General features: G+C 38.2%; 1 protein-coding gene across 1 annotated transcript in view; it reads left to right on the top strand.

Annotated features, from left to right (window-relative positions):
* LOC103507197 (cadherin-23) overlaps positions 1–26,769 on the top strand; it is a 58,368-nt gene that overhangs the window by 6,565 nt on the left and 25,034 nt on the right. The window contains exons 7-23 of the mRNA XM_026822120.1: positions 362–559; positions 792–916; positions 1,493–1,758; positions 2,292–2,623; positions 2,766–3,080; positions 5,132–5,315; positions 5,787–5,873; positions 7,659–7,915; positions 8,071–8,385; positions 8,500–8,773; positions 9,834–10,244; positions 10,382–10,813; positions 11,092–12,063; positions 12,237–12,540; positions 12,856–13,054; positions 13,743–13,941; positions 14,968–15,118. Of these exons, the coding sequence (XP_026677921.1) occupies positions 362–559; positions 792–916; positions 1,493–1,758; positions 2,292–2,623; positions 2,766–3,080; positions 5,132–5,315; positions 5,787–5,873; positions 7,659–7,915; positions 8,071–8,385; positions 8,500–8,773; positions 9,834–10,244; positions 10,382–10,813; positions 11,092–12,063; positions 12,237–12,540; positions 12,856–13,054; positions 13,743–13,941; positions 14,968–15,118 (5,021 nt within the window). The remainder of the gene's footprint in view (positions 1–361; positions 560–791; positions 917–1,492; positions 1,759–2,291; positions 2,624–2,765; positions 3,081–5,131; positions 5,316–5,786; positions 5,874–7,658; positions 7,916–8,070; positions 8,386–8,499; positions 8,774–9,833; positions 10,245–10,381; positions 10,814–11,091; positions 12,064–12,236; positions 12,541–12,855; positions 13,055–13,742; positions 13,942–14,967; positions 15,119–26,769) is intronic.

Below are 26,769 nucleotides of genomic sequence, written 5' to 3'. Positions count from 1 at the left end.
AGTATTCATTCATTCCTGTATTTTCGTCCTCTAGCTGTTAAATATGTATTTAAGAATATATTTTTTCAAAAATTGTGTGGCCTATACAAGAGACTAGAGATATCAAATTTCAAATATCGTATTATTCGTTTTCCTGTGCCAGTAAAGTGGGTTTAACCTCTTCATCAGACGGATTTAAGGCCGGCATTATAAAATAAGAAAACCCAGAAATTTACCGAATTTCCTTCAAACAATCTTCTCTTCCTCAGGTTACTGAAGAATCGAAAACGGTTCAGCCAGCGCCCACCGCCAAAACGGAGGTGACCATCATCATAACGGACGTGAATGACGAATTTCCTTCAAACAATCTTCTCTTCCTCAGGTTACTGAAGAATCGAAAACGGTTCAGCCAGCGCCCACCGCCAAAACGGAGGTGACTATCATCATAACGGATGTGAATGATGAGACACCCACCTTCCGAAGTCCAAGATACGTGGCCGAGATCCATGAGAATTCTGTGATCAATACTCCGGTCACATTTCTGGGTGGTGTGGTGCCTCAAGTGTTTGATTATGATCAGGTGAGTAAGGCCAGCCACTATCAGGTATAGAACTGACAGGTACACCTCATCAGGTCCGCCTGTCAGGGCTACCTGATAGTGGCTGGCCTAACATGCTGCTGGTTTACACTATCGAAAAAGAATTTGGATGGCACTCAACCTCGTATTACTTGCTCCTTCAGACAGAGAGACAGACAGATGTACCTTTAAGAAAATGACTTCTACTATACCTATTTCCCTCCTAATTTCACAGGGGAAAAATGGGACATTCCAAATGTTTATCGAAGGAGACATGGGAACTTTTGAGATTACACCACAGAAGATCATCAACGAAGCTTCATTCTTAATTCGAGTAGCGTTGTCATTTTTATCCAGAATGTTGATGATGATTTGAACCGTATTCCTGAAACATTTGCCAGAATATGTAAAACTAGTGAGAAGCTAGTGAGTTATGATGCCAAGGGCTTATCTTACTGCAGATGTGCAGATTATTAGGTATGCGATCGGATCTTTTGTTCTGTTCTATGTCAATATTATCATCAAGTAATACAAGAATGGGGCTTACTTTTTTCTAGACTTACCTGTTTCCATAGCCCAGTTCATCCCGGGCCTCTGCCGTGACGAAATGGCGGGCCGCCTGTTCTCTATCAAAGAGTGGCATGTCGGAATTCACTGTAAGGATTCCGGATATTGGATCCAACTTCAACCTGGAATAGGAAGAGTAACCGCTGAATTAATAAAGTTTGGAATTTAATCTTTGACATATCATTCAGAATTTCGGAACCAACTTTTTTGTCACTGAAAACCATCGCGTCCTTTATTAATACCTTTCTACCTTTAAGATTGTGGGTAAGTTTTCTTCTACAGGGACTTTGAACACATTTTCTACTTTTCCTTTTTGCATTCGGTGAAGCCGTTTTCTAAATATTTCAAAAAATTGTGTTTCTCAGTAAGATTGGACAAAACTTTGTACTTACATGTCAGCCACACTGCCTCCCAGACCCGTGTATCGGATGCCTTCGGTTCCAAACATGCCTGTATCTTCATCAAATGCCTGCACTTTGCCCACAGTTGTGCCTTTTACGGCATTTTCAGCCACGGACACATCGTAAACTTGCTTGCTGAACTCTGGGGAGTTATCGTTGACATCTCGAATCAGGACGGTCACAGGAACCATGCTATGTTTGGGGAACTTCTGCACAACCTCTTTGGCGATGAGGGTGAAATTGATCACTGAAATTTTCAAAGAAAATTCAATAGGTACTTTTTGATTTAACATTCATTTTATTTGATAGCAACCTGAATCTTCTAAAAATCCTTTCTCAGGTCAGTTGTTATTAAAGGTAGGCACTATACATTTGAATATAAAGTAGGTAGGTTTTTTATGATTATTTGAGACACCGTTAGTTGTAGAAGCTACGGATATGGATCAAAATGGTGAGTTCTAGATTGATCTAGCATAGTTGTTAAACTCCGCATTTCGATAGATTTGTTGGACCTTTACGAAATATAACAGAATATGAGACACCGTTAGTTGTAGAAGCTACGGATATGGATCAAAATGGTGAGTTCTAGATTGATCTAGCATAGTTGTTAAACTCCGCATTTTGATAGATTTGTTGGACCTTTATGAAATATAACAGAATGGCGAGATTGTAATTTTAGCTACTTATAATTATAATTTTCACTGTATTTTGTATTTGCGTTAAAGAATATTGTGCATGTCAAAAAGCAATGCCTCTGCCTGTTCCAGGAACCGATAACAGTGCCATTTACTTCAGTATCATCGACACAAGTGTCAAATCTTTCAACTTTACAATCGATCCAGTGCGAGGTATCATCAAACCAATGCAAGCTATCGACTTCGAACATCTTGCCAAAATCCAGAACGATCGCTTAGGTGTCAATAGTCGTAGCATCAAGTTGTACATTAAGGCTCAAGATTTGGGAGTGCCCAGTCTGAGCAGTAAAGTTCTAGTCAACATTTATGTGGAGGATGTTAACGATAATAGTCCCCAGTTTGAGCACGGGAGTTACCAATGTACCGTGTCTGAGGATCTGGTGGGAGGTAGCACTGTCATCCAGGTGAGTTTGAAAAACCGATGATCATTTTTCTGGGTTCCTTATTACAAGCATCTAGGTATATCGAATTCCTTGGTTACTTAAGATCGCTAAGAAAATAATATCTACTCAAAGGAATACTGTATCCAAACATGTGACATTTCAGGTGACAGCCATTGACTTGGATGCGTCGTCCCCTAACAATCTGGTCGCGTACAGAATCCAGTCTGGTGCCCAAGACAAATTCATCATTGATGCTAGCACTGGGATCATTAGAGTTTCCCCAGGTGCTAACCTAGACCCAGATCTCACAGAGAACAAGACCTCATTGTACCATTTGGAAGTGCTAGCTATTGATGGAGGCATTGGACGAGAACAAAGACACAGTCAAGTCAGTGTAGACATTGCTATTGAGGATGTGAACAACAAACCACCTGTACTCCTAGATCCTGGTCAAGTTTATGTGAAGGAAAACACACCGGTAAGAGAAAACGAAAGATCTCCAATGTACCGTGTCTGAGGATCTGGTGGGAGGTAGCACTGTCATCCAGGTGAGTTTGAAAAACCGATGATCATTTTTCTGGGTTCCTTATTACAAGCATCTAGGTATATCGAATTCCTTGGTTACTTAAGATCGCTAAGAAAATAATATCTACTCAAAGGAATACTGTATCCAAACATGTGACATTTCAGGTGACAGCCCGGTCCCCATCTACGGCTTTCACTGAAATTAATAGGGAACTCGTTAGGCAACGACAAAACGTATAATATCTCTTAGGAGTGCTGTCAAATTTTGACTTTCCGGGGAGGACCGTGATCCTTAATTGGAACAGTCTGGGATCAATATGAGCAAATGATACAACCTGCCTACTCTTCAGTTATAGCTATCTTACCCTGCAATACTGAGGTTCCAACTGGTACATCTTCACTGACTCTGGTTACGGAGCTGACTGCCACAAACTCGGGTGGTTGATCCTCCACATCTTGCACTTTCACTAGAATGGCAGCTGTGCCTGTATTCCTCTGAAAATATGAAGAAACAAAAGTTGACTTATATTTCATCCGACCTATATGATAAATGGCCCAATCAAGACATGGAAAGACAGTTTTCCTCGGAAGATTAGTAAGCTAGGACGCCTTTGGTCATCATTTCGTAGACCATATCAGGAAAGAACCCGGTCGTGATAGGTGTTCTAAGAAATATAAAAGGTCATACGATGAATTTGCAATACAGTTCTGAATGTCAGACAGGTTGCAAAGTGAAGGGTATTATGGCACCAGTAAAGGCCGAGGTCCAGGGTTCGTGATTGTGTCTTTGGATCTTCCGTTAGGAAAAATTAACTGTACCATTAAATTAGGTATTATGACATTTTCTTGTTGTAGGTATCTCATTTTCTATTATTGAAAACACTGAACGTGTACCACCTATACGTTCTCAGAGTTCTCTTTTTTTTTATTATCTCGGAATCTCGGAATGAAATCATACCCTAAGTGAAACTCACCCTATCGTTGTTAGATCGATCCACGGCCAGAATTTTGAGCTGGTAAAGAAACTTATTCTCATAGTCCAGTTTACCAATGAGCTTGATGACGCCTTTCCCGTTGACGGTGGAAATTGAAAACAAATCCTTCTCATCTCCATCCACATTTTCCAGATGATAGACAACCTAGGAAAGCAGAGAAAATCGAACAAATCTTTAGAAGTTATCACAATACGAGTACCTACTACTGAAATTGATATATTTAATGCCCTAATTTGAAACGTTAGTCATTGGAAGACCCACCAAATCAACACTGAGGTTGATACTATAATGGGAAGCCCTGACTTAACTGAGGTTTATCTTGTCTAATGAATTATTCCCGTATCAAAGTGTTTACGTGTGTTCACATAGTCGACGGCCGTCGATCGATGTAAATCGACGGTCGATGTAAATCGACGACTATGTTTGGGAACACCTTTCGAAATTCCCTACCTGTCCATATGGTCCTTCATCAGCATCCGTTGCTTCCAGCGTAGTCAGAACACCTGGACCGCTATCCTCTTTCACCGATATGGTGGGCTGGTACGGTTTGAAGATGGGTTCGTTATCATTGACGTCTTCCACCAGTATGAGAAGACTTTGAGTGATGAAGTTACCCTCGCCGATGCGGCCATCTGTGAGAGTTAGCACCAGAGAGTATTCATCCCGAACCTGAGAATAGGAAACAAGAGGTTAGATAATTTAGCCTTTCAATTATGTAATTAAAAAGACGGTTTTCTCTTTCACTGTTTACAAAAGTGTCCGATCTCCAAAGAAGAGGAAAAATGATTTGTGAATACTTACAATAAAATTGGCCTTCGAGTAAATAAATCAGTTTCAAAATTCCAAGTTGTAGGTAACAACCTACAACCCAATTTGATCGTATTGTTCCATCATGGACGCCACGCCACGCCATAAAGACAATTTTTTTCCTAACCCAAATTTTCTTCGTTAACCTAAAAACAAGATTAATATTTTGAAGATTATTTTTTGTTTTTACCTCTCTGTCCAGTTCTTTATTGAGATAGATGTTGGCTTCATTGGAGTTGAGATTTTCAATCCGTATGACATCGTGTCCATGGCCTTGAACTCCGAAGGTCAGAACATCTCCATCAGGATCTGCCCCTCTCAGACGATAGATAAACGTTCCTGGAACAAAAGCGATAAGACCATTGAAGATATTAGTTGTCAATTTGGTATGGAAAACAGCAAAATGGTTGCTGCAAAAGTTTTCTAGTTATCGAGTATCGACCGATAGACAACTACCAGGACTCTTTCAACAAGTCTTCCAGATTTCGTGTTCCGCTTATTCGATCCCCGGAAAACGTAAAATCAGATATTTCCGACTTTTTGCGGTTTCTTTTCTTGTAGGTAGGTATTATCAATATTGTTTCTATAACACTCTGAATCATTTCATTATTTTTCTTAGGTAGGTACCTACTTCCTTTCTACTGAACAAGCTTGAGAACTATTGCCCTATCTCAATAATCATGCCATTATATTCACGTAATTATCACCTACACCAATCGTGCTGCGTGCACCCAATGATTGACACCACAGTGGCCTTCTTTAACAATACATACGAGTAAGTAGGTATTCTAGGAATACAATATTCTTGAATATTCTGGAGCAAAATCCTATGCTCTCATATTTTCCCTTCACCATAGAATCCAGAACCTTTGACTTGGAAGGTAGCTCTCAGAGCACTAAGCTGGCATCAAAGCTAGCTGGCATGAAACATAATGAAATGAAAGGTAAAAAAAGGTTTCTGCAAAGTTGCAATATATCGTTAACCTTTCCAATACATACATCCATGCTGCAACGTTTACTAGACCTATGACAACGATGTGCGAGGTGCACTTTGGATCTTGAAGTTCTACTGATGTATAGCTCTTATTTTCATGCTAGGGTGAATCGTGCACGTCAATTACAGGGTGAATAATCTGAAGATGGGAAATGTCTGATAATAATCCACTGTAATGAAGGATTTAGCGACAATAGTTAAAGAAAGATCAGCGGATCTCCACAAAAGTATAATTTGACCAATAATTCCCTGAGCACGTCTCAATGTCTTGGAAAACAAGAAGAAAAGCAAGGTTTTTCTAGGTGAATGGTGGAATTTTGAAGATTGCTGACTGCAAACTTGAACGTACGTTTTAAGTAGTAGGTAGTAGATACTTAACTAGCACTTAGATATCTAATTAGAACTTCAAGAAAATGTATTGTTTATGTAGGTAGTTACCTACCTATTTATTGTTTCCACCTTGAAATTACATTTAGGTCAAAAATCAAGTACCTATTACTACATGATGACCGGAACATAGTGTCTCTCACAGTAGCCGGTGATTGGTAAACAAATAAGTTCACAGACTGTTGATCGACAGTAGATGCACCAGAGGATATTTACAAATAAGTTAGATAAGTAGCTAGACATAACTGTAAATATTGGACAGTCTGGGACCAGATACTCTACCATGATACCACCAGATATGATGAACAGAAACATGGGAATTTTCTTGGTTTATTGACATTCTGTTTTCCATGTACCCAGTTATATTATTTACAAAATTTATAAAAGATTCGACCATTCGCTGCAAAAGATTTGGACTTGTGTATCTATCATCCTTACTTTTGAATTACATTGTGTCTGGACTATACTAGAACACAACTACATTTACTCATATTGATCCACTTTCGTGTGTTACAACTTTCTACAAGTTAAAAGCTTTCTGATAGAACAAAGAAGTTCACCAACAATGCGATATCACAAGAATGAAAGTATATTCACGGAAATGCCATTTATAGGATGTTCCAATCAATAATATAGGCAAGTAAAGAATCTCAAATTGAAGTCCTAGACAACCATACTACTCTTGATACTATACTAGTTTATTACACTAATCACTCACGCAGTACCTTGTTTATTTTTGTGGGCACTTGATTTATTTTGGGAGGAACGACTTGGCGGGGCCTTTTTTATGCCACGAAGTGGTATTTTTTGGGGGATCTCATAACTTTTTGCAGAAACTTAGAAAAATATGACGTATGAGCGTAGCGCAACAAAGTACAAAGACAATAGGCATAGTAACATCATTTGGTAAGGTTTGGTGAGTTTGGGTTATTTCTGAGTGAAAAACACCATGGTAATATCTTTGGGTAAGTTTTAGTAAGTTCGGGTGGTTTCCGAGTGAGAAGACACCATAATAACATCATTATGTAAGTTTTAGTAAGTTCGGGTCATTCCCACCAAAGTCATTGTTGCTTAACCCTTATTTCGTAAAAACGGTAAGAGACATCGAGAACATTTGGTCATTCGGATGTGAATATTCTAATCTATGTGATTTTTCACGCCGAATCGAATGGTGCCACTTTTAGCACTGTCTGACTTACGGTTGAGAAGTTGCGGGTTCGATACTCCCCTTTGTCGACAAATTTCCCTTTTATTCGTGACCCGTTGCCAAACAAGCATGTGAATAGTTAATTTCATGTGATTTTTCACGCGAAATCGAATGGTGCTACTTTTAGCACAATCGATCCAGTGCGAGGTATCATCAAACCAATGCAAGCTATCGACTTCGAACATCTTGCCAAAATCCAGAACGATCGCTTAGGTGTTAACAGTCGTAGCATCAAGTTGTACATTAAGGCTCAAGATTTGGGAGTGCCCAGTCTGAGCAGTAAAGTTCTAGTCAACATTTATGTGGAGGATGTTAACGATAATAGTCCCCAGTTTGAGCACGGGAGTTACCAATGTACCGTGTCTGAGGATCTGGTGGGAGGTAGCACTGTCATCCAGGTGAGTTTGAAAAACCGATGATCATTTTTCTGGGTTCCTATCAAGGGTGACTTATTACAAGCATCTAGGTATATCGAATTCCTTGGTTACTTAAGATCGCTAAGAAAATAATATGTACTTAAAGGAATACTGTATCCAAACATGTGACATTTCAGGTGACAGCAATTGACTTGGATGCGTCGTCCCCTAACAATCTGGTCGCGTACAGAATCCAGTCTGGTGCCCAAGACAAATTCATCATTGATGCTAGCACTGGGATCATTAGAGTTTCCCCAGGTGCTAACCTAGACCCAGATCTCACAGAGAACAAGACCTCATTGTACCATTTGGAAGTGCTAGCTATTGATGGAGGCATTGGACGAGAACAAAGACACAGTCAAGTCAGTGTAGACATTGCTATTGAGGATGTGAACAACAAACCACCTGTACTCCTAGATCCTGGTCAAGTTTATGTGAAGGAAAACACACCGGTAAGGGAAAACGAAAGATCTTAAAGATTAATGAAAGTTCAAAGAAATTTTTTGATCAGTCGATCAGTAATTTAGGTAATTTCCAGACAATAATAAACTTTCATTCGGTTTCAGGTGGGTACCATCATACACAAAATAGTTGCCATAGATCCTGACCTGAAGCCAGTGCTGAGGTACAGAATCGACCTGAATAACTCTGAAGGCAGAAATGAAGACGGTACCATCATCAAACCATCTGAATTCAATTATCTATCGGCATTTGATTTGAACTCCGTGGACGGAAAATTGAAGATCGTCAAAATCATTGATCGGGAAAAAGTGGAGACGATTAAACTTGGACTGATCGTTGAAGATTTGGCCGGAGTCAAAGGAAAACAAACTGCTACAGGTATTACTGAACGTAATATACCTACACCTATCTAGACAATTTAACTTGTTGACCGAAGGAAGTGAAGGTCTATGTTTTAACTCGACCGTTTTGCATTTAATTCAGATGTTTGTTTATTTATGTGTTTATTTGTTCCGCTTTAACTCGGGATTGCCTGGTCCGATTTCGATAAACTTTGAAATTTTGAGGTCCTTTAATCAAGACACATCGATCCTTGAAATTTGGTGTCCCAGGTCCAATTTTGGTCTCAAACTTTTGAAAATGGTAATAGATAAATTACCGCATTTATGACCCTTGTATACCCTTCTGTTCTATCTATAAAAATAATCCCAATGTTTGGTAAATCTATTGTTTTAAAAAAAGGTTCAAAATCAACCCTTCTTCAAATTTATTCTTTAGAAGGATTGACAGGTTTATAGGTATTCGTCACCTCTTTTTTTAGATATAGGTACCTACTACATAAGAGGTGTAGATACTTTTACTTTTATTTCTGTTTTGATACACATGTCTATTACATAGGGTTACCCATTTAGACAAAGACTCAGCCTAGGCAAAAGAATCTGAGTGAGGTCTACAGTTCACAGAGCCACTAGTGTATTATAAGAACATTCGTACATAATAGGTCAAGTTTATGTTATTATCTTCATACCTACTTCAAAATTGTTCAAATTTCAAAGAAAATCTTATAAAGAAAAGCTTTATCTTCTGCCAAGAGTTCTCTAGAATGATCGTCACCTCTTTTTTTTAGATATAGGTACCTACTACATAAGAGGTGTCGATACTTTTACTTTTATTTCTGTTTTGATACACATGTCTATTACATAGGGTTACCCATTTAGACAAAGACTAGCTTAGGCAAAAGAATCTAGTGAGGTCTACAGTTCACAGAACCACTAGTGTATTATACGTAAGAACATTCGTACATAATAGGTCAAGTTTATGTTATTATCTTCATACTTCAAAATTGTTTAAATTTCAAAGAAAATCTTTTAAAGAAAAGCTTTATCTTCTGCCAAGAGTTCTCTAGAATGCTGATTTCTTTCCCATATTCAACTTGCAGGGACTCTCACAATTATCATAGAAGACGAGAACGACAACAGCCCAGTATTCAAGAAACCATTCTACAAGAGATCCATAGCCGAAAACAGCAAGATGGGGATCAACATCGCCAATGTAGTAGCTGAGGATAAAGATAAGAACCGTACCATCAAATATTCCCTCGAAGCGATGCCCAAGATAAAAGAACTGATCAACCTGGATGAAGACACGGGAGAGATTGTGGTGGCTAACAAGATTGATCATGAACAACACAAGTGGCTCAACGTTAGCGTTAGAGCGACGGATTCTGGAATTCCGCCGAGATCGAGTTATGCGGAAGTTTTCATACAAGTCTTAGACGAGAATGACAATAACCCGTACTTTGTTCCTGGTACTCTAAATCAGTTATCCATCAGAGAAGACACCCCATTAGGTTAGTAACGTTAGTAAGATCAAATCTATTACTTCTTCTTTTTCTTTTCTTTATTGCTAATTATAGTCCCAATAACTAAAACTAGAAAAGAGACAAAGAAAAATAGATCGTTAAAAGTACATTTTACTTCTCCCCAGGTACAAAGATAGCAACCATAGAAGCAAAGGACGAGGACTCGGGAGACTATGGCAAGATCACCTATTTGTTAGACCGCATCTCCTCCCATGGCAAATTCCAAATCCATCCCATGACGGGCACCTTGAACATTTCTGATCATTTGGACCGGGAGGAGCAATCCTCCTACATGCTCATCATTGAGGCTTGGGACAATTACCAGTACGGTTACATGAGCGGTGAGAGCAGGAATGCGTTCAAGCAAATCCTCGTCAATGTGATTGATGTTAACGATGAAAAACCCGTGTTTGAAAATTTCCCAGAATCTTGCATTCTAATTACCGAGTTCCATGAACCTATGGAGAGTGTGTTCATTGTGAAAGCCGTGGACAAGGATGATCCTAGCACGCCCAACGGCAAAGTCAAGTTTGATATTGTCCAAGGAAATGCCCAAGGTATGTTGAAACCCTAACATCTTACCATGTTTTGTTTACCTACTTTCTATTTTTGTTTTGTTTAAAGAAGAATACTATTTTTTAATACACAATGTATTCCATCATTTCTAACTTTACATTAATCTCTTTTTCAGGATTGTTCAACATAATGAGTATCCTAACATCTTACCATGTTTTGTTTACCTACTTTCTATTTTTGTTTTGTTTAAAGAAGAATACTATTTTTTAATACACAATGTATTCCAACATTTCTAACTTTACATTAATCTCTTTTTCAGGATTGTTCAACATAATGAGTATAGATTATTCATCTGCTCGCATTGTGACATCAGGACCCTTGAAAATGAAGTATGGGAACTATACTTTGAGAATCCAGGCACAAGACTTGGGTACACCTCCAAATATAGTCTACAAGGACCTGCCCATTTGCGTCACGGATTACAATGATAACGCTCCAAGATTTGTGAGTCCGACACATAACGTGACAATTCGTATTCCGGAGAATGCCACAGTGGGAAGTGCAGTTATTACCGTGGAAGCCACGGATGATGATATAGGTCAGAATGCCATGGTACAATATAGACTGAAGCAAGATATGATTGGAGACTTCCAGACGTTTAGTATTGACCCGCACTCTGGATTGATCACCCTCCGACAGCCTCTCAACAGGGAGAGACAGAAACTCTATCAGATTCGAGTAGAAGCCTATGATCAGGGTGTCCCTACTCCTCTCACTTCTGATCTAGACCTCACGATCTATGTCAGGAATGTCAACGATTACCAACCTCAATTCCTCATTGATGAATTCACCATCAACTTCACAGAACACCAGAAGCCTGGTAGTGAGAGATATGATCTGATCAATACAGTGGATAGGGATGACATTGACATTCTAGAGAAACCTTCACTCCCTGTGTGCTATTATATCATTAGTGGTAACGAGAACGGCTATTTCCATTTGGAGCCGCTGAGTCACAAGATAACCACGGTGCGTGAGATCGATAGAGAAGAACAAGACAAGCATGTGTTAATTGTTAAAGCAAGCGAAGATTGTATTAATCCACCTCGAATAGAAGGCAATGTCCAGTTTGACAGTCGGGATGACTCCTTACTCAGACTGGTGATCAATGTTTTGGACATCAATGATAATGCACCTCAATTTGTACATAAAGTTTTCACTGGGGGTGTCACTACAGATGCGGATTTCGGCACGGAGCTGCTGCAAATCAAAGCTATTGATAAGGATTTGGGTAAGTCAAAATCGCTAACTAAATGCATGTTTAACCAAAGTTAAAGTTAATCAAAGTTTGAGAATCCTAGACAAATGTTCATAGTGATAACGGCTGCGTTTAGTAGAAGACGTTCTTGTAGATGTAGGCTAGCTTACTTTTACATATACCTAAACACAATGTCAAAATTCCAGGTATAAACGCCCGCGTCAAATACTTCATCATCGGTGCCATACGAGTCAGTCTGAGTGAGGGAATGGAGAACATACCGCAGCCTCCATTCATTCTTGATGAAGATACGGGAAGTGTTTTCCTCAACTTTGATCCTCAAAAAGGTATGAAAGGGTACTTCGACTTCATACTGATGGCAAATGACACTGGAGGACTCACGGATACGGCCAAAGTGGTCATCTACTTGCTGCGAGAAGATCAGAAGGTCAAATTTGTACTCCGGCAAAATCCGCCCGAGCTGAGAGAGAAAGTGGATGTTTTCAGAAGGTAGGTGGATGTGAAATGTGTGGTTACTTGACGGTGATTAAATTTCTTGTTCTGTTTTCCAGGCGCATTAGTCGTAAGTCCCAGTCCAAGAAGGAAAGCTGGCTTTGACGATTGTAGCTATAGCTACGTCTCTTGACAAGTTTGATACCTAGTAAAAAAAAAAAAATCATTGCCACATTTTCATAATAACGCCAAAATGTATAGTGTTTCCTTACAATAGACCACTTTGCGCTTATTTATTAATTTTAATCACTACAGAAATGACCAACTTCATTCTCTCATTTATTTCATAGTACCTTCTTGTGTGTTTCGCAGTGTTCTAGGAAACGTAACTGGTGCCATAGTCAACGTGGACGAGTGTAAGGTTCACGAAACCAAAGACGGGAAAGTGGACAAGACCCGGACCGACTTGTATCTTCACTTTGTGGATCCGGGAGATCATTCCGTCATGGAGGTGGACCATGTACTCAAGATGATTGATCTCAATATTGAACAGCTCGATGTCCTGTTCAAGGTAAGAATGGTTCTAACTAAATATAAACGATAAATCACTATTTTTGGTTTAACGTCACTGTATATATAATAATGTATATGCTTACCGTCACTGCATAACTGCTGAGGTCTACAGACTCTTTAGAGCCGGAGTTTTACCCAATTACATATTTGGCGACAAGCTATCCGTCAAATCACATTTACCTCACCCAGCCTGAGCGGGAAAGCCAGCAGCACGCGATACTCCAGATGCTCACCCTAACCATCCACACCCAAGGTTGGTTAACTCCAATGGTTTATTGGGAACTGATATATTTAAAGTGATATCGCCGCTGCCGCTTTCTTCTTGAGACTCTGAGCTGACCCCTAATTTCCTAAATAAGATCTATGATCAGGGTGTCCCTACTCCTCTCACTTCTTATCTAGACCTCACGACCTATGTCAGGGATGTCAACGATTACCAACCATGGTTTATTGGGAACTGATATATTTAAAGTGATATCGCCGCTGCCGCTTTCTTCTTGAGACTCTGAGCTGACCCCTAATTTCCTAAACAAGATCTATGATCAGGGTGTCCCTACTCCTCTCACTTCTGATCTAGACCTCACGATCTATGTCAGGGATGTCAACGATTACCAACTTCAATTCCTCCTTGATGAATTTACCATGAAACTCACACTATTTACCTTCACCATCTGAAATCTTTCCAGGACTTCAACGTGCTGGATACTCAAGGTGCCGAGGCACTACCCATCCTGCGGGCAGGTCACATGGACAACGTCACGTGGTTTTGGTTTGCCGGCGTCATTATGTTCCTAGTTTTGCTCATCATTGTGATAGTGGGGATCTGCGTATCCCAACGCAAGTATTATCAGCGTCAAATCAAAGCGGCTACGGTATCCGCGTTTGGTACGTTTGTATTTAGTTTTGTTTTATGTGATTTGTGTTAGGTTTGTTTTATTAAACGGAAATAGGTTCATTTAAAGTTGAAACCTGTATTGTGAGAATCTGTTGCCAAGATCAGGCTTGTTTAATCAATGCTCCAATATAAAAGGGACAAATAGATTTAATGTGCCATGGATTTGGATGAAGAAAGCTTTCTCATAAAGCAATAAGTAGGTAGTTTTTTCTTGAACTGACACTAACGATTGTTACCTAACTATTGTTACCACGATAGTGGGGATCTGCGTATCCCAACGCAAGTATTATCAGCGTCAAATCAAAGCGGCTACGGTATCCGCGTTTGGTACGTTTGTATTTTGTTTTATGTGATTTGTGTTAGGTTTGTTTTATTAAACGGAAATAAGTTCATTTAAAGTTGAAACCTGTATTGTGAGAATCTGTTGCCAAGATCAGGCTTGTTTAATCAATGCTCCAATATAAAAGGGACAAATAGATTTAATGTGCCATGGATTTGGATGAAGAAAGCTTTCTCATAAAGCAATAAGTAGGTAGTTTTTTCTTGAACTGACACTAACGATTGTTACCTAACTATTGTTACCACTATTATTATGTAATTTGTTACCTACCATTTTGTACTTTATGATTCAAATAAATAAAGTGGTGCAATATTAAACTGTTGAGATAATGGGACTACATGTCCTAATTCGACAGTCGAAATAAAGCACTAATACTAATACTAACGACTGTTAACTTTTCAATTGCGTTCCACTAGGAACAGTTAACTTAAGAAATATACGGAGGTATCTTATGAGAGGGGGAACAGGGAGCAGTATCTCTATCTGGGTATTCTTCTTCTTCTTCTTCTTCTTCTTCTTCTTCTTCTTCTTCTTCTTCTTCTTCTTCTTCAACAGTTAACTTAAGAAATATACGGAGGTATCTTATGAGAGGGGGAACAGGGAGCAGTATCTCTATCTGGGTATTCTTCTTCTTCTTCAAAATCTTTAATTATACTATTTCTAATTAAACCGACAGGTTCCACGGAGTCGAATGCCACGAGAACCAGTGCGGTGACTGCCAGGGTGATACCTAACACAAACATGCACAGTGTAGAGGGTTCGAACCCTATGTGGCTGCAATCCTACGAAAACGAGTGGTACAAAGAAACGGCGGCAGACTCTCTGAGGTAAATATTGGCCAGTAAATTATATTGGATTCTGCTGTTTTCTTCGTTTTAGTCTCAATATTTTTTTTAATTTTTATAGTTTTTTCTGAGATAATAAAAAAAAATCATGAGAATCACCAATTGTCAGCAATTAGAAGGATCAACTTGTTTATTAGAAGAATAGTAGAAACAGTTATCCTGGAACATCTAAACACAGAAGTAACACTGTCACGTCTGTAGATCAAGTAGGAGAAGTGCTAGTCATCCAAGTGCAAGGAGATGATTTGATGAACCTAGACAATGGTTTGATCAGGTATGATTGGATAATGATAAGATTTGTCACGAAGACGAATATCTTACGAGAAATGTTGTTGATCATGATAATGGTGTTAGAGTCAATTCAAATCGGAATGACCGGAACATAGTGTCTCTCACAGTAGCCGGTGATTGGTAAACAAATAAGTTCACAGACTGTTGATCGACAGTAGATGCACCAGAAGATGTTTACAAATAAGTTAGATAAGTAGCTAGACATAACTGTAAATATTGGACAGTCTGGGACCAGATATTCTACCATGATACCACCAAATATGATGAACAGAAACATGGGAGTTTTCTTGGTTTATTGGCATTCTGTTTTCCTAGTACCTAGTTGTATTTTTAACAAATTTTAGAAAGGATTTGACCATTGTCTCCAAATGATTTGGACTATGTATCTATACTACCTATCTTCTTTACTTTTGAATTACTCTGTGTCTGGACTGTACTAGAACACAACTACAACACTATTGATCCACTTTCGTGTGTTACAACTTTCTACAAGTTAAAAGCTTTCTGGTAGAACAAAAAAGTTCACCAACAATACGATATCACAAGAATGAAAGTATATTCACGAAAATGCCATTTATAGGATGTTCCAATCAAAGATATAGGTAAGTAAAGAATCTCAAATTGAAGTCCTAGACAACCATACTACTCTTGATACTATACTAGTATATTACACTAATCACTCACGCAGTACTAGAACTACTGACTATTCCAGCTATAGTGACTACCAGTCCATTAACTCCATTATCCTTCCTAATGGTTTTGATATGAATAATTAGTTCTACATGTGGTATACATCATACTTCATCTAATATACTTCTGTGAACGATGGATCATATTATTTCAATGTATTACTTCTTCCATTCATGAAATCAAAAAAATTCTCACAAATTTGCAATCGGTCCAAATTTTCAAAATCGGGAAATGGTTGGAAATATTCGTTTTGGGATCCCCTGATGTCAAAAAAGTGGTTTATTCACTTTAATAATTCATTTAAGGGAGAGTTTAAAGAGAGTTTTCAGGGTTTTTCACAGAATTAGTAGTTGCACGGTGTGGTCTGTGGTCAAGCTAATGAGTTCCAGAGTAAAAAAAAAAACGTCAGACTTTTATCTACATACTAATGAATTAAAATTGGTACTTTTTTCCTTATAAAAACTTGAAATAAAGGTAAATGTTTCAGCTGGAGTACACTTTCAGAGCGGACACGCTCTGCAAGGACCATAAATCCGGGCGTAAAAGCTTTTCATGTCTGGGAAAATGTCCAGTAACAGATGATGGTTCAGTTATAAAGTCGTCAACAGTCTTTAGACATAAAATACTCGTTTCAAATGCAGTATTTACTATCTAATGAAATAAGGAACATATGTACTTAGATTCCATAGAATCATACTCGTAATATTCACTTTAATAATTCATTTAAGGGAGAGTTTAAAGAGAGTTTTCAGGGTTTTTCACAGAATTAGTAGTTGCACGGTGTGGTCTGTAGTCAAGCTAATGAGTTCCAGAGAGTCCAAAAAAAGACGTCAGAATTTTACCTACATACTAATGAATTGAAATTGGTACTTTTTTCCTTATAAAAACTTGAAATAAAGGTAAATGTTTCAGCTGGAGTACACTTTCAGAGGGAGTAGGTACACTATACACTTACAGAGCGGACACGCTCTGCAAGGACCATAAATCCGGGCGTAAAAGCTTTTCATGTCTGGGAAAATGTCCAGTAACAGATGATGGTTCAGTTATAAAGTCGTCAACAGTCTTTAGACATAAAATACTCGTATCAAATGCAGTATCTACTATCTAATGAAATAATGAACATATGTACTTAGATTCCATAGAATCATACTACTTTTAGAACTGTCCGACTTACAGTTGAGAAGTTGCGGGTTCGATACTCCCCTGTGTCAACAAATTTCCCTTTTATTACATTTATTTTCTATTTCTTGTCAAATACCTACGTATTCTGCAAATGTAATAGAAAGTCGTGTGATGTTCACACCAGATTTTTATTTATTTGTTTTTCTCGGTCACGATGTTTGGAACGATTTGTGATACTCGTAACGTAAATACAGTCATTATAATCAGTCAGCTGTGATCTGGAATTCTGGACCGGTTGGTTTTGAATATGAAGTAGATGGGGGTTATGATGTATGTGGAATAATATGAGGGTTATGACCGTATGAATTAGAATGAGGATTATTATAATTATAATAGTAATGACTGTAATGAGTCATAGATAATGCACACGCACATTGGTGTACTGAAAAGAAGGTCTTGTACCTACCTACACATGGTCAGAGAGCGGGAGAGAGAGAGAGAATAGGGTAAGTGAACCAGCTATTCATGTACTAAATGTACTCCGTTTGTCTAAAGGACGTAAGTTTAGATACATTTTAGATGATCCAGGGCATCAGCGAACCAGTGTCAACTTGTTACAATTTAAGAGAAGGAGTGTCAAACAACTAGTTCCCTTACCATATCATAGATTTTCCCTTCTACCTTCTGCCAAGTACAATACCAGAGTCCAAAGTGGGTTCACTTACACCAACATTTATGTAGTTTTTCCCTCTATCAAGTAGGTATAATACCAGAAACCCAATGCGGGCTCATTTACCCTAGCATAGTTTTTTCCTACCAAGTTCAATATCAGACACCAAAATCGGTTCACTTATCAGAGACCGAAATGGGTTCACTTACCCCAACATAGTTTTTCCCTACCAAGTTCAATATCAGAGACAACACCTTCAACCTATCTCGAGAGCGCGGGGGAGAGAGAGAGAGAGAGAGAGAGAGAGAGAGAGAGAGAGAGAGAGAGAATAGGGTAAGTGAACCAGCTATTCATGTACCTACTAAATGTACTCCGTTTGTCTAAAGGACGTAAGTTTAGATACATTTTAGATGATCCGGGGCATCAGCGAAACAGTGTCAACTTGTTACAATTTAAGAGAAGGTGTGTCAAACAACTAGTTCCCTTACCATATCATAGATTTTCCCTTCTACTAAGTAGGTACAATACCAAAGTCCAAAGTGAGTTCACTTAAACCAACATTTATGTAGTTTTTCTCTCTATCAAGTAGGTATAATACCAGAAACCCAATGTGGGTTCATTTACCCTAGCATAGTCTTTTCCTACCAAGTTCAATATCAGACACCAAAATCGGTTCACTTATCAGAGACCGAAATGGGTCCACTTACCCCAACATAGTTTTTCCCTACCAAGTTCAATATCAGAGACAACACCTTAAACCTATCTCCCTCGTGCTGAGTACTATTCCAGTATTGCTTATCTCCCCCATATCCTCACACGCAGCACCTGGTTTGCGCCTTCATCCATACTTCCTGCGAGACGGATAGGTAACACAAGGTGCAAGGTTCTGGCAGTGGTGCGCAACCTTACTTGCTTCAAATGCAAATCGACTAGATGTACACTCGAGTACGAACAATTTGGGACAGTTTGCATTTCCCATTTTCCAAGCATTTATCGTTGTCAGCCTTTTCTGGATATTTTAAAACATTTGTTGGTACCTACCAACTATAAGCTTGTGTTGTTGTCTTCAAGATGTCGTTTGTGGTTTCCTACTTGGCTTTATTTTCAACGAAACTATTGTTGATTATACAAAAGTCCTGAAGTTAGTATGTACCAAATTTTTGCACATGAGTGTAGGAATATGAGCAACAATGTTGAAATTTAATTAAAATACCATTTTGGGTAATAATAAATAGGTAATGATTGTGTATTAAAAATTCCTTTGGGGTTTTGTAGCAATAACTTTGTGTGTAGGAGGTAGTTTTCTTATTCAGAATTCGGAAATAACAAGATGGGTCACATTTTCATTGTACTGAGTGGTAAGTAATTGGTGTTGGCTCGTGCCGTTTCTTTAATGCGTGACGAAAATTGAGTACCCCTCTTTTCGTGACCACCGGAAAAAGTGCGAACACTTTTCTGGTTTAAAAAACTCTGCAAGTTAGCCCCGGTTCCGTTTTGACTTATGATTCCGTATGTTCCCGAAGCTCTTTTGAACAACCCAATACCAATTTCTTTCAACTCAGTCATCAGGGGTCTCCCTGACCTTGGTTCAAGGTCATAGCTCTGTGCTTTCAAGGTCACAGGTACCTACATATACCTGTGATATCAGCTCTGTGTTCAACAGAGGTAATGAACTCAATGGCAAGTTCACAGAGCTCTACAATCTACATGTGTGTATCCTTCCATTTGTTTCCTGCTTATTTCCTCACTGGTCGCTACTAAATCTTTTACCATTAGCGTATCTAGTTGTCCTGTGTTCATTCATTGACTAATTTCTAGTTCCATGATTTATAGATGCCACCACCACGTGAAACACCACGTGAGCTCGTAAGTGCAATTTTTATGGAGATCTACTAAAACTTGACACATCTCTCGGTGGCGGTGGTGCAGTTTGTGAAATACTCAGTTATCAAGAAAGTATGGCTCAACACAGTCACGCAGTTACTATTTTGTCTTCGTGTAACCAAGGCTGCACGCTTTCAATTTCCTTCACTATCTCATGTATTGTCCCATATTGCTATATTGCTTCCCAATATTTAAAACTATCTCATTGTCCCATGTCACTTCCCATAACTAGTGCAGTATTATGAAGTGTGGTTGTACAGTAAACATACCATTATGTAGGAAACTATACTTAGACGTATTATACAACAGTCCACTTTTTTCTACTATTTACCTCGTTCATATTTCAGCACTCACATGAGGTCCTCGGACCCACACATCTCAAGGAAGCAAGCCAGTGATTATAGTTAAATGGTGTTTACACCTGAGACCCAACTTTCCATTTCATGCGGACAATTATATCTTCGCCGAAATCCATTTATTTCTCCGCAAACCCCCCAATGTTGAGGTTTTTGGTTATTTGAAGTTTGAGGTTTTCGAGATTGGTTGGAACCGAAATGGAATCGTTTTCACGGCTGACTGGACTTTGGTTCTACCCAGAATACGTAACTAGGAGAAGAGAGACTATACCACATATCTCTGAATACGTTCACCTCACCTCAGCTGAATAGAAGTGGTATCATAACAGGTGGATTAAGACCGAAAACAGATATTTGATGAATGGATAATATTTCAGTAAGAATGAACCCCCAAAAAATACCACTTCGTGGCATAAAAAAGGCCCCGCCAAGTCGTTCCTCCCAAAATAAATCAAGTGCACACAAAAAATAAACAAAAATCCATCCCACCCCAAAAAAGATTAGAAATCATCAATTTTGTACCCCGCTCCTCCTTCACGTAGTACCTACCTTTCTTTCGCCTCATTGCACTCCTCTTTCCTCTAATATTACTTCTGCTTCACTGCATTGGCGGCGTGCCACCTACCTTTCTTTACCCTCATTGCACTCCTCTTTCCTCTAATCTCACTTCTGCTTCACTGCATTGGCGGCGTGCAATGCTTTAAAAATAAATCGATGGCACGCCGCCAATGCAGTGAAGCAGAAGTAATATTAGAGAAAGAGGAGTGCAATGAGGGGAAAGAAAGGTAGGCGGCACGCCGCCAATGCAGTGAAGCAGAAGTAATATTAGAGAAAGAGGAGTGCAATGAGGGGAAAGAAAGGTAGGTACCTACTACGTGAAGTAGGAGGACACAAATTATGAAGTGAATAAAAGGCGGGGTACAAAATTGATTTCCAATCTTTTTTGGGGTGGGATGGATTTTTGTTCATTTTTTGTGGGCACTTGATTTATTTTGGGAGGAACGACTTGGCGGGGTCTTTTTTATGCCACGAAGTGGTATTTTTTGGGGGATCTCATAACTTTTTGCAGAAACTTAACATAATATGACGTATGAGCATAGCGCAACAAAGTACAAAGGCAATGGGCATAGTAACATCATTTGGTAAGGTTTGGTGAGTTTGGATTATTTCTGAGTGAAAAACACCATAGTAATAGCTTTGGGTAAGTTTTAGTAAGTTCGGGTCGTTTCCGAGTGAAAAAATACCATAATAACATCATTATGTAAGTTTTAGTAAGTTCGGGTCATTCCCCAGTTAAAAATGCCATAGTAACATCATTGGGTAAGTAAGTTCCGACCATTTCCGAGTGAAAATGCCGTAATATCATCATTGGGTAAGTTTTGGTAAGTTCCGTATCCATAAAATATTTTTAAATGATAAAATTATGTAAAAAAAAGACAACAGTGGGATTCGAACCCCCACCCCACCCGCTCATCGTTTATTCAAAGATCACACTCCTTACCACTCGGACACTCCGACTTTTGACTCTACGAAGTGCAAAACTTCCTTATTAATCAACTCGAGCGATAATTTAGAATTTTTCCCCTAAAAATCACTCTTTTATCAAATTTAAGGCTGAAGGGGCCCTTTGGGGGCCTTGAAAATATGAAAAGGCACACCTACCACTCACGAGAAAAAAAATGAGCCATCAACCATCAAAATCGGTCCAGTGGTTTAGGCTGTAGAGCGGTCAACGTCAAAGAAGAAGCGGAAGCGGAAGCAGCAGCAGCAGAAAATGATGAAAATTTTGACGTTTTTCAAAGTCAAATATCTCCGGCTAAACTTAACCGATTCTGATGAGCAGAAGCAGCAGCAGCAGCAGAAAATGATGAAAAATTTGACGTTTTTTAAAGTCAAATATCTCCGGCTAAACTTAACTGATTTTGATGATTTTTTTTTTCAACTTGGTCTGCTTTCATGCCCCAACACACACACATGCAATCCGTTTTCTTCCGTCATTTGTGGCTGTCTGCCTACAACTACCTGAAAACGGCTACTTTCCCTGTCGCGTATAATATCTCTAGTAGCGCGGTCAAACTTTCTTGACTTGGCGGGGCGGAGCGCTACCGCGCTCCTTAATATCCCAGCAATCATCATGTCAAGTCAGTGAATACGTTAGATCGCGGGTGTGAAGTACATATTTTAATTTTGTAGGTACCTACATATTATTGGACGGATTTTTGAGTCAAGCATAAATGCATGCTACAAAGTCCGTACCCTGATTTTAATAACTAGATTTGGATTGGAACCGCCAAAATTTTTCAAAAATTTCCATCCGGAAGATTAAAAATATTCTTACTTCGTCTTGGCCAGCAACTCAATGATACATACTCTATTTATCTGATGAGTTCTAATAAAGACGAAACGCTTCCTAGACAGTTTGAAGGTGTTGGATAAAGTACTTTCATATACCTCCGACTACATATCTTTATCTTCGTCCAATACAAAGTTAAAGTCATGTTAACGCACAGACAATAAAGTCATGAGGAATAATAAACTGTCACTCTGTTTATAATCCACAATAGCTACCTATAGGTCAGATAAGAGTCCAAATGTTAGTCCTATGCGTGGTCATTTTGGCAAATTGGAACGCGATGGTATTTAGGATGAATTTATATCTCCCATGTTCTGTAATTTGTAAATTATTAATTGAGGTTCCGGTAGATTAATGTTTTGGTTCACCAACGATACTTGAACGTGTTTCTAGTTAGGCGGTCCCCACATAAACTACATTGTTTTAAACTTTCCAAAAAAAAATCTAATTCTATTTTTATTTAATTCAATATCCAAGAATAGCTAGCCTATAAAACCAATCAAAATGTTCAATATTAAGAAGGTCCTTAGTTTCAATTACTTCGAACTTTGGACGTGTAGGTATAGCGTCTGAACATCCCATAAATTCTTATAGATCAAGATCCGAAATAAATTCTTATAGATCAAGCAATGACTGTAATGGTAATGAGTAGTGATTTTAGATTTTAATGACATTTAAGTAAAGTTCAAGCCTTCTTCTTTTACCGCTCGCCATTGGAAAACTTTTGATGTACCTACCATCAGGTCGGTACAACCTACTCGCGTTGACATTTAAGGGTTCATGTGCTGAGGCATTTAAATGTAAATGAACACAATTCGGTACTAGTAAAGTACTTAATAGTATAGCAATAATACCTCAAATTAATGATAATTATTTATTTGAATATCTATGCTGTTTTTCCCTAATGCCTCAGTCTACACGGTACAATTTTTGAAATGAGTTTCACCATATTAGTTTTACCACTTATCAGAAAGTCATCGTCATTGTCATGATTCATAATGTGTTCATTCTGGCCTGGAAGTGTTTTGGTTTCTGTATCAGAAGCAAAGATCTTGGTAGCTATTATGTCTCTATTAGTACGTACGTTGTGTGTGAGCATAACATTATCAATGTTCTAAATTCTGCCCATTATGGCTTACATGCTCACATCTCACTTCTATAGGTCGCTACGAATTTCTTGGATCGAAGTTTGTAGAAGGAAGTAATTGTACAAAAGACTTGTAGAAGGATTATTTACAAAGAATCGAAGTTTCTACTTCAAGGAAGTACGAACGATTTGAAGTTGAAGATGAAATCAATGCTCTTTCACTAAATGAAGGAATCATTGAAGGAGTTTCAATCGTGTTAAGCATGAACATGAAAGCATGTTACAAATAAAGTCATTCCCCAATACAGTCATCGAACCACCAACCCTTCAGGTTCGAAGTACACCCCGGTAACCACCACACCACCGAGAGTGAATACTCGTTCACTAAAAGATATCATTACGATAATTTTCTCATTTATGTCCACTCGTAAATACTGGGCAATCAATGGAAAAGAAGAAGATGAAGAGGAAGAATAAGAAAAAGAAGAAGAAGACCTCGTCAAGACTTCCCGTGTGTAACTTGAAACTACAACAGGACACAGGAGCACCCCTAAAAAATATCCTTCTCGGAATATATAGTGTTTCTAACATGCTCAGCGAAATAAACAATGACAAAATGTTCATAGCACATTAGCACAAACTACCCACAACCATTCCCTAATGAACTGGAAGAAGAAATGAAAAAAGCTCACAGAGGTATCAGGTTTACTTAATTGGTCCTCTGACGGCAGATCACACAAGAAAACAAGATACAAAGAGATACCTTCCGTTGTTAAAGTGTTCTTTAACGAGTTAGTCAGAAAATCCGCCAGATGTCACAGAGGTATCAGGTTTACTTAATTGGTCCTCTGACGGCAGATCACACAAGAAAACAAGATACAAAGAGATACCTTCCGTTGTTAATCCGTTGTTAGTCAGAAAATCCGCCAGATAGACTAACAGACTTTCATGGAATCTTATGATTATCCTGTACCTAATCTTCGTTTGATAACTACTGTGATAAACTAAATTGCACTAGCTTACACGGGTATTCTGCTGTAAAATGAGAAGATCCTTTGGACTATGATAAGTTGATTAGAATTGGTACATTGTAAGTACTGTTAAGAGATAGTAGACCTTTTTTAACAGCTATGTACATTATTAAAGTGTTCTCTCATTTTGCCGATGCGGTGTTTCTTTTCAGATCTTGATTCTTGATACAATGAGACTTAAATTCGAAAACTGAACATCACCATCAGTTACATACACGTTGAAGTACTCATACAGAAATCTGAAAAGCATAAAGGTTGTGTAACATTGGCATGCAATTTGAAAAGCAATCACAACATAGTTATGTGTTGTATTCAATATTCCACATTTTTTCTCTAGTTTCATTTCAATAAAGTCGTGACAAACTTTAAGCTCTGTGATATTTAAAAATCTATAAGAGCTTGGAGAATAACCTGAAAGGAGTCGATAGATCGATACTTGAACCATCTTGTTACTTAATGTGAAGAAAGTCAATACCTACAGGGTGTTGTACGAAACTTACTGTGTGGTCCGTTAAAAGATCGCAGATCACCTGTGTTACAGAAAGAATTTGGAAAACACAAGGCACACTAGGAAAAGCTTCCACAGAACAGAAAAAAAGTGGATACAAGTGATTGATGAAATGCCAATAAATCTAGTTGACAAGATCAAGGAATCGTATGTAAATCAAGTCAACAATTTGGAAGATGCCAAAACTGCAGTGGCATGTTGGTACATAATTATGATCAATGAATATTGTCTGAATCCATATGGTTTGTGTTGTGAGCCAATTGGTAAAGTCGATGATAACAATGGTAACTTTAGTGACACTGAAAAGTTTCTTAGCCCAGCAGACTAAGCTCAAAACTCAGATCTCTCTACTTAGAATTACTTTGAGTTCAAATTTAATTATTCAGAATATAAATTGAAAATCTACGTATTATCCTACAATTCAGTATCAAATGCCTTTAAGGAAACTTTCAACAATATTCGCCCTAGAATTCTGCCACTAGGCCCTCCTTTGGCTGTCATAACATAATTTTCAATGACCTGAAGTTACCATGTTCTGATAAACAATAATACCTACAAACCTAATTAATAATCTATATAGGTACAAGTAGATCTGAATGAATCTCCGCACTACCCACAACCAGAGTAATTTCAATTATTGTAATCAATCATGATTTGTTTGATCCAGAACCCATTACTCCAATTGTTATAGTTTGCTCGGCATTCTCAGATCCATAAGGTCTGTGTTTACTATATCTTTCAATATTTATTATGGTATAGTTATTAAAATAACAATTACTGCTACAATATTTATAATGCTCATAACAATTACAAATGAATGAAACATAATGACTGTCGACACCGTTTTTATTTGCAGGGCTGATCGGTATTGCAATCTGGTTTCGTAATCATCGGTTAAAGGTAAGATTTATGATTTGTGCTTCAAGAAGATATTTCTTAAGATACTGTCCAACAATGATCAGACTTATGTGGCGTAGACCCACAGGTGGGCCAATAAATGGTACGTTTTTTAGATGGGCGAATAAATGGTACACTTACCCTAAGTATAAAATATACTATGTTTACCTACAATACTCGTATGTACCTACATAGACTAGGTAGATATATTTATTTATGATATTTTTGCTTTGAGTAGGTATTTCTGGTGTAATTTTTGCACACATTATCATGGATATAACATTTTGCAAATACGTTCAATAGAAATCTTATGATTGTTTTATTCACATAGGAAAAAAAATGACTCCGAGCAATTCGCCAAGTGATTTCGAGTAATGGTAAGGTATTTCTGGTGTAATTTTTGCACACATTATCATGGATATAACATTTTGCAAATACGTTCAATAGAAATCTTATGATTGTTTTATTTTAATCTTATGATTGATTGTTTTAAAAAAATGACTCCGAGCAATTCGCCAAGTGATTTCGAGTAATGGTAATAGGTTAACACATTATGATACGAGTAATCATACATGCCCCTGTATTATGAACGTAAACAGTATAAATATTATTCCGATTCTCAGTGATGTAACTCACATTCACATTCAAATACTTGCCCATCGAGGAATAGAACTGAAAATGAAAACAAACAAGGTGAAAACAACACGACCTGCAAAACTTAGCTCACTTTACACCGGTGGATAA

The sequence above is a fragment of the Diaphorina citri genome, unplaced genomic scaffold, assembly GCF_000475195.1.
Source record: "Diaphorina citri unplaced genomic scaffold, Diaci psyllid genome assembly version 1.1 scaffold295, whole genome shotgun sequence".
Lineage (NCBI taxonomy): Eukaryota > Metazoa > Arthropoda > Insecta > Hemiptera > Psyllidae > Diaphorina > Diaphorina citri.
The sequence above is the reverse complement of the archived record's forward strand: the minus strand, read 5'-3'. Positions and strand labels throughout refer to the sequence as shown.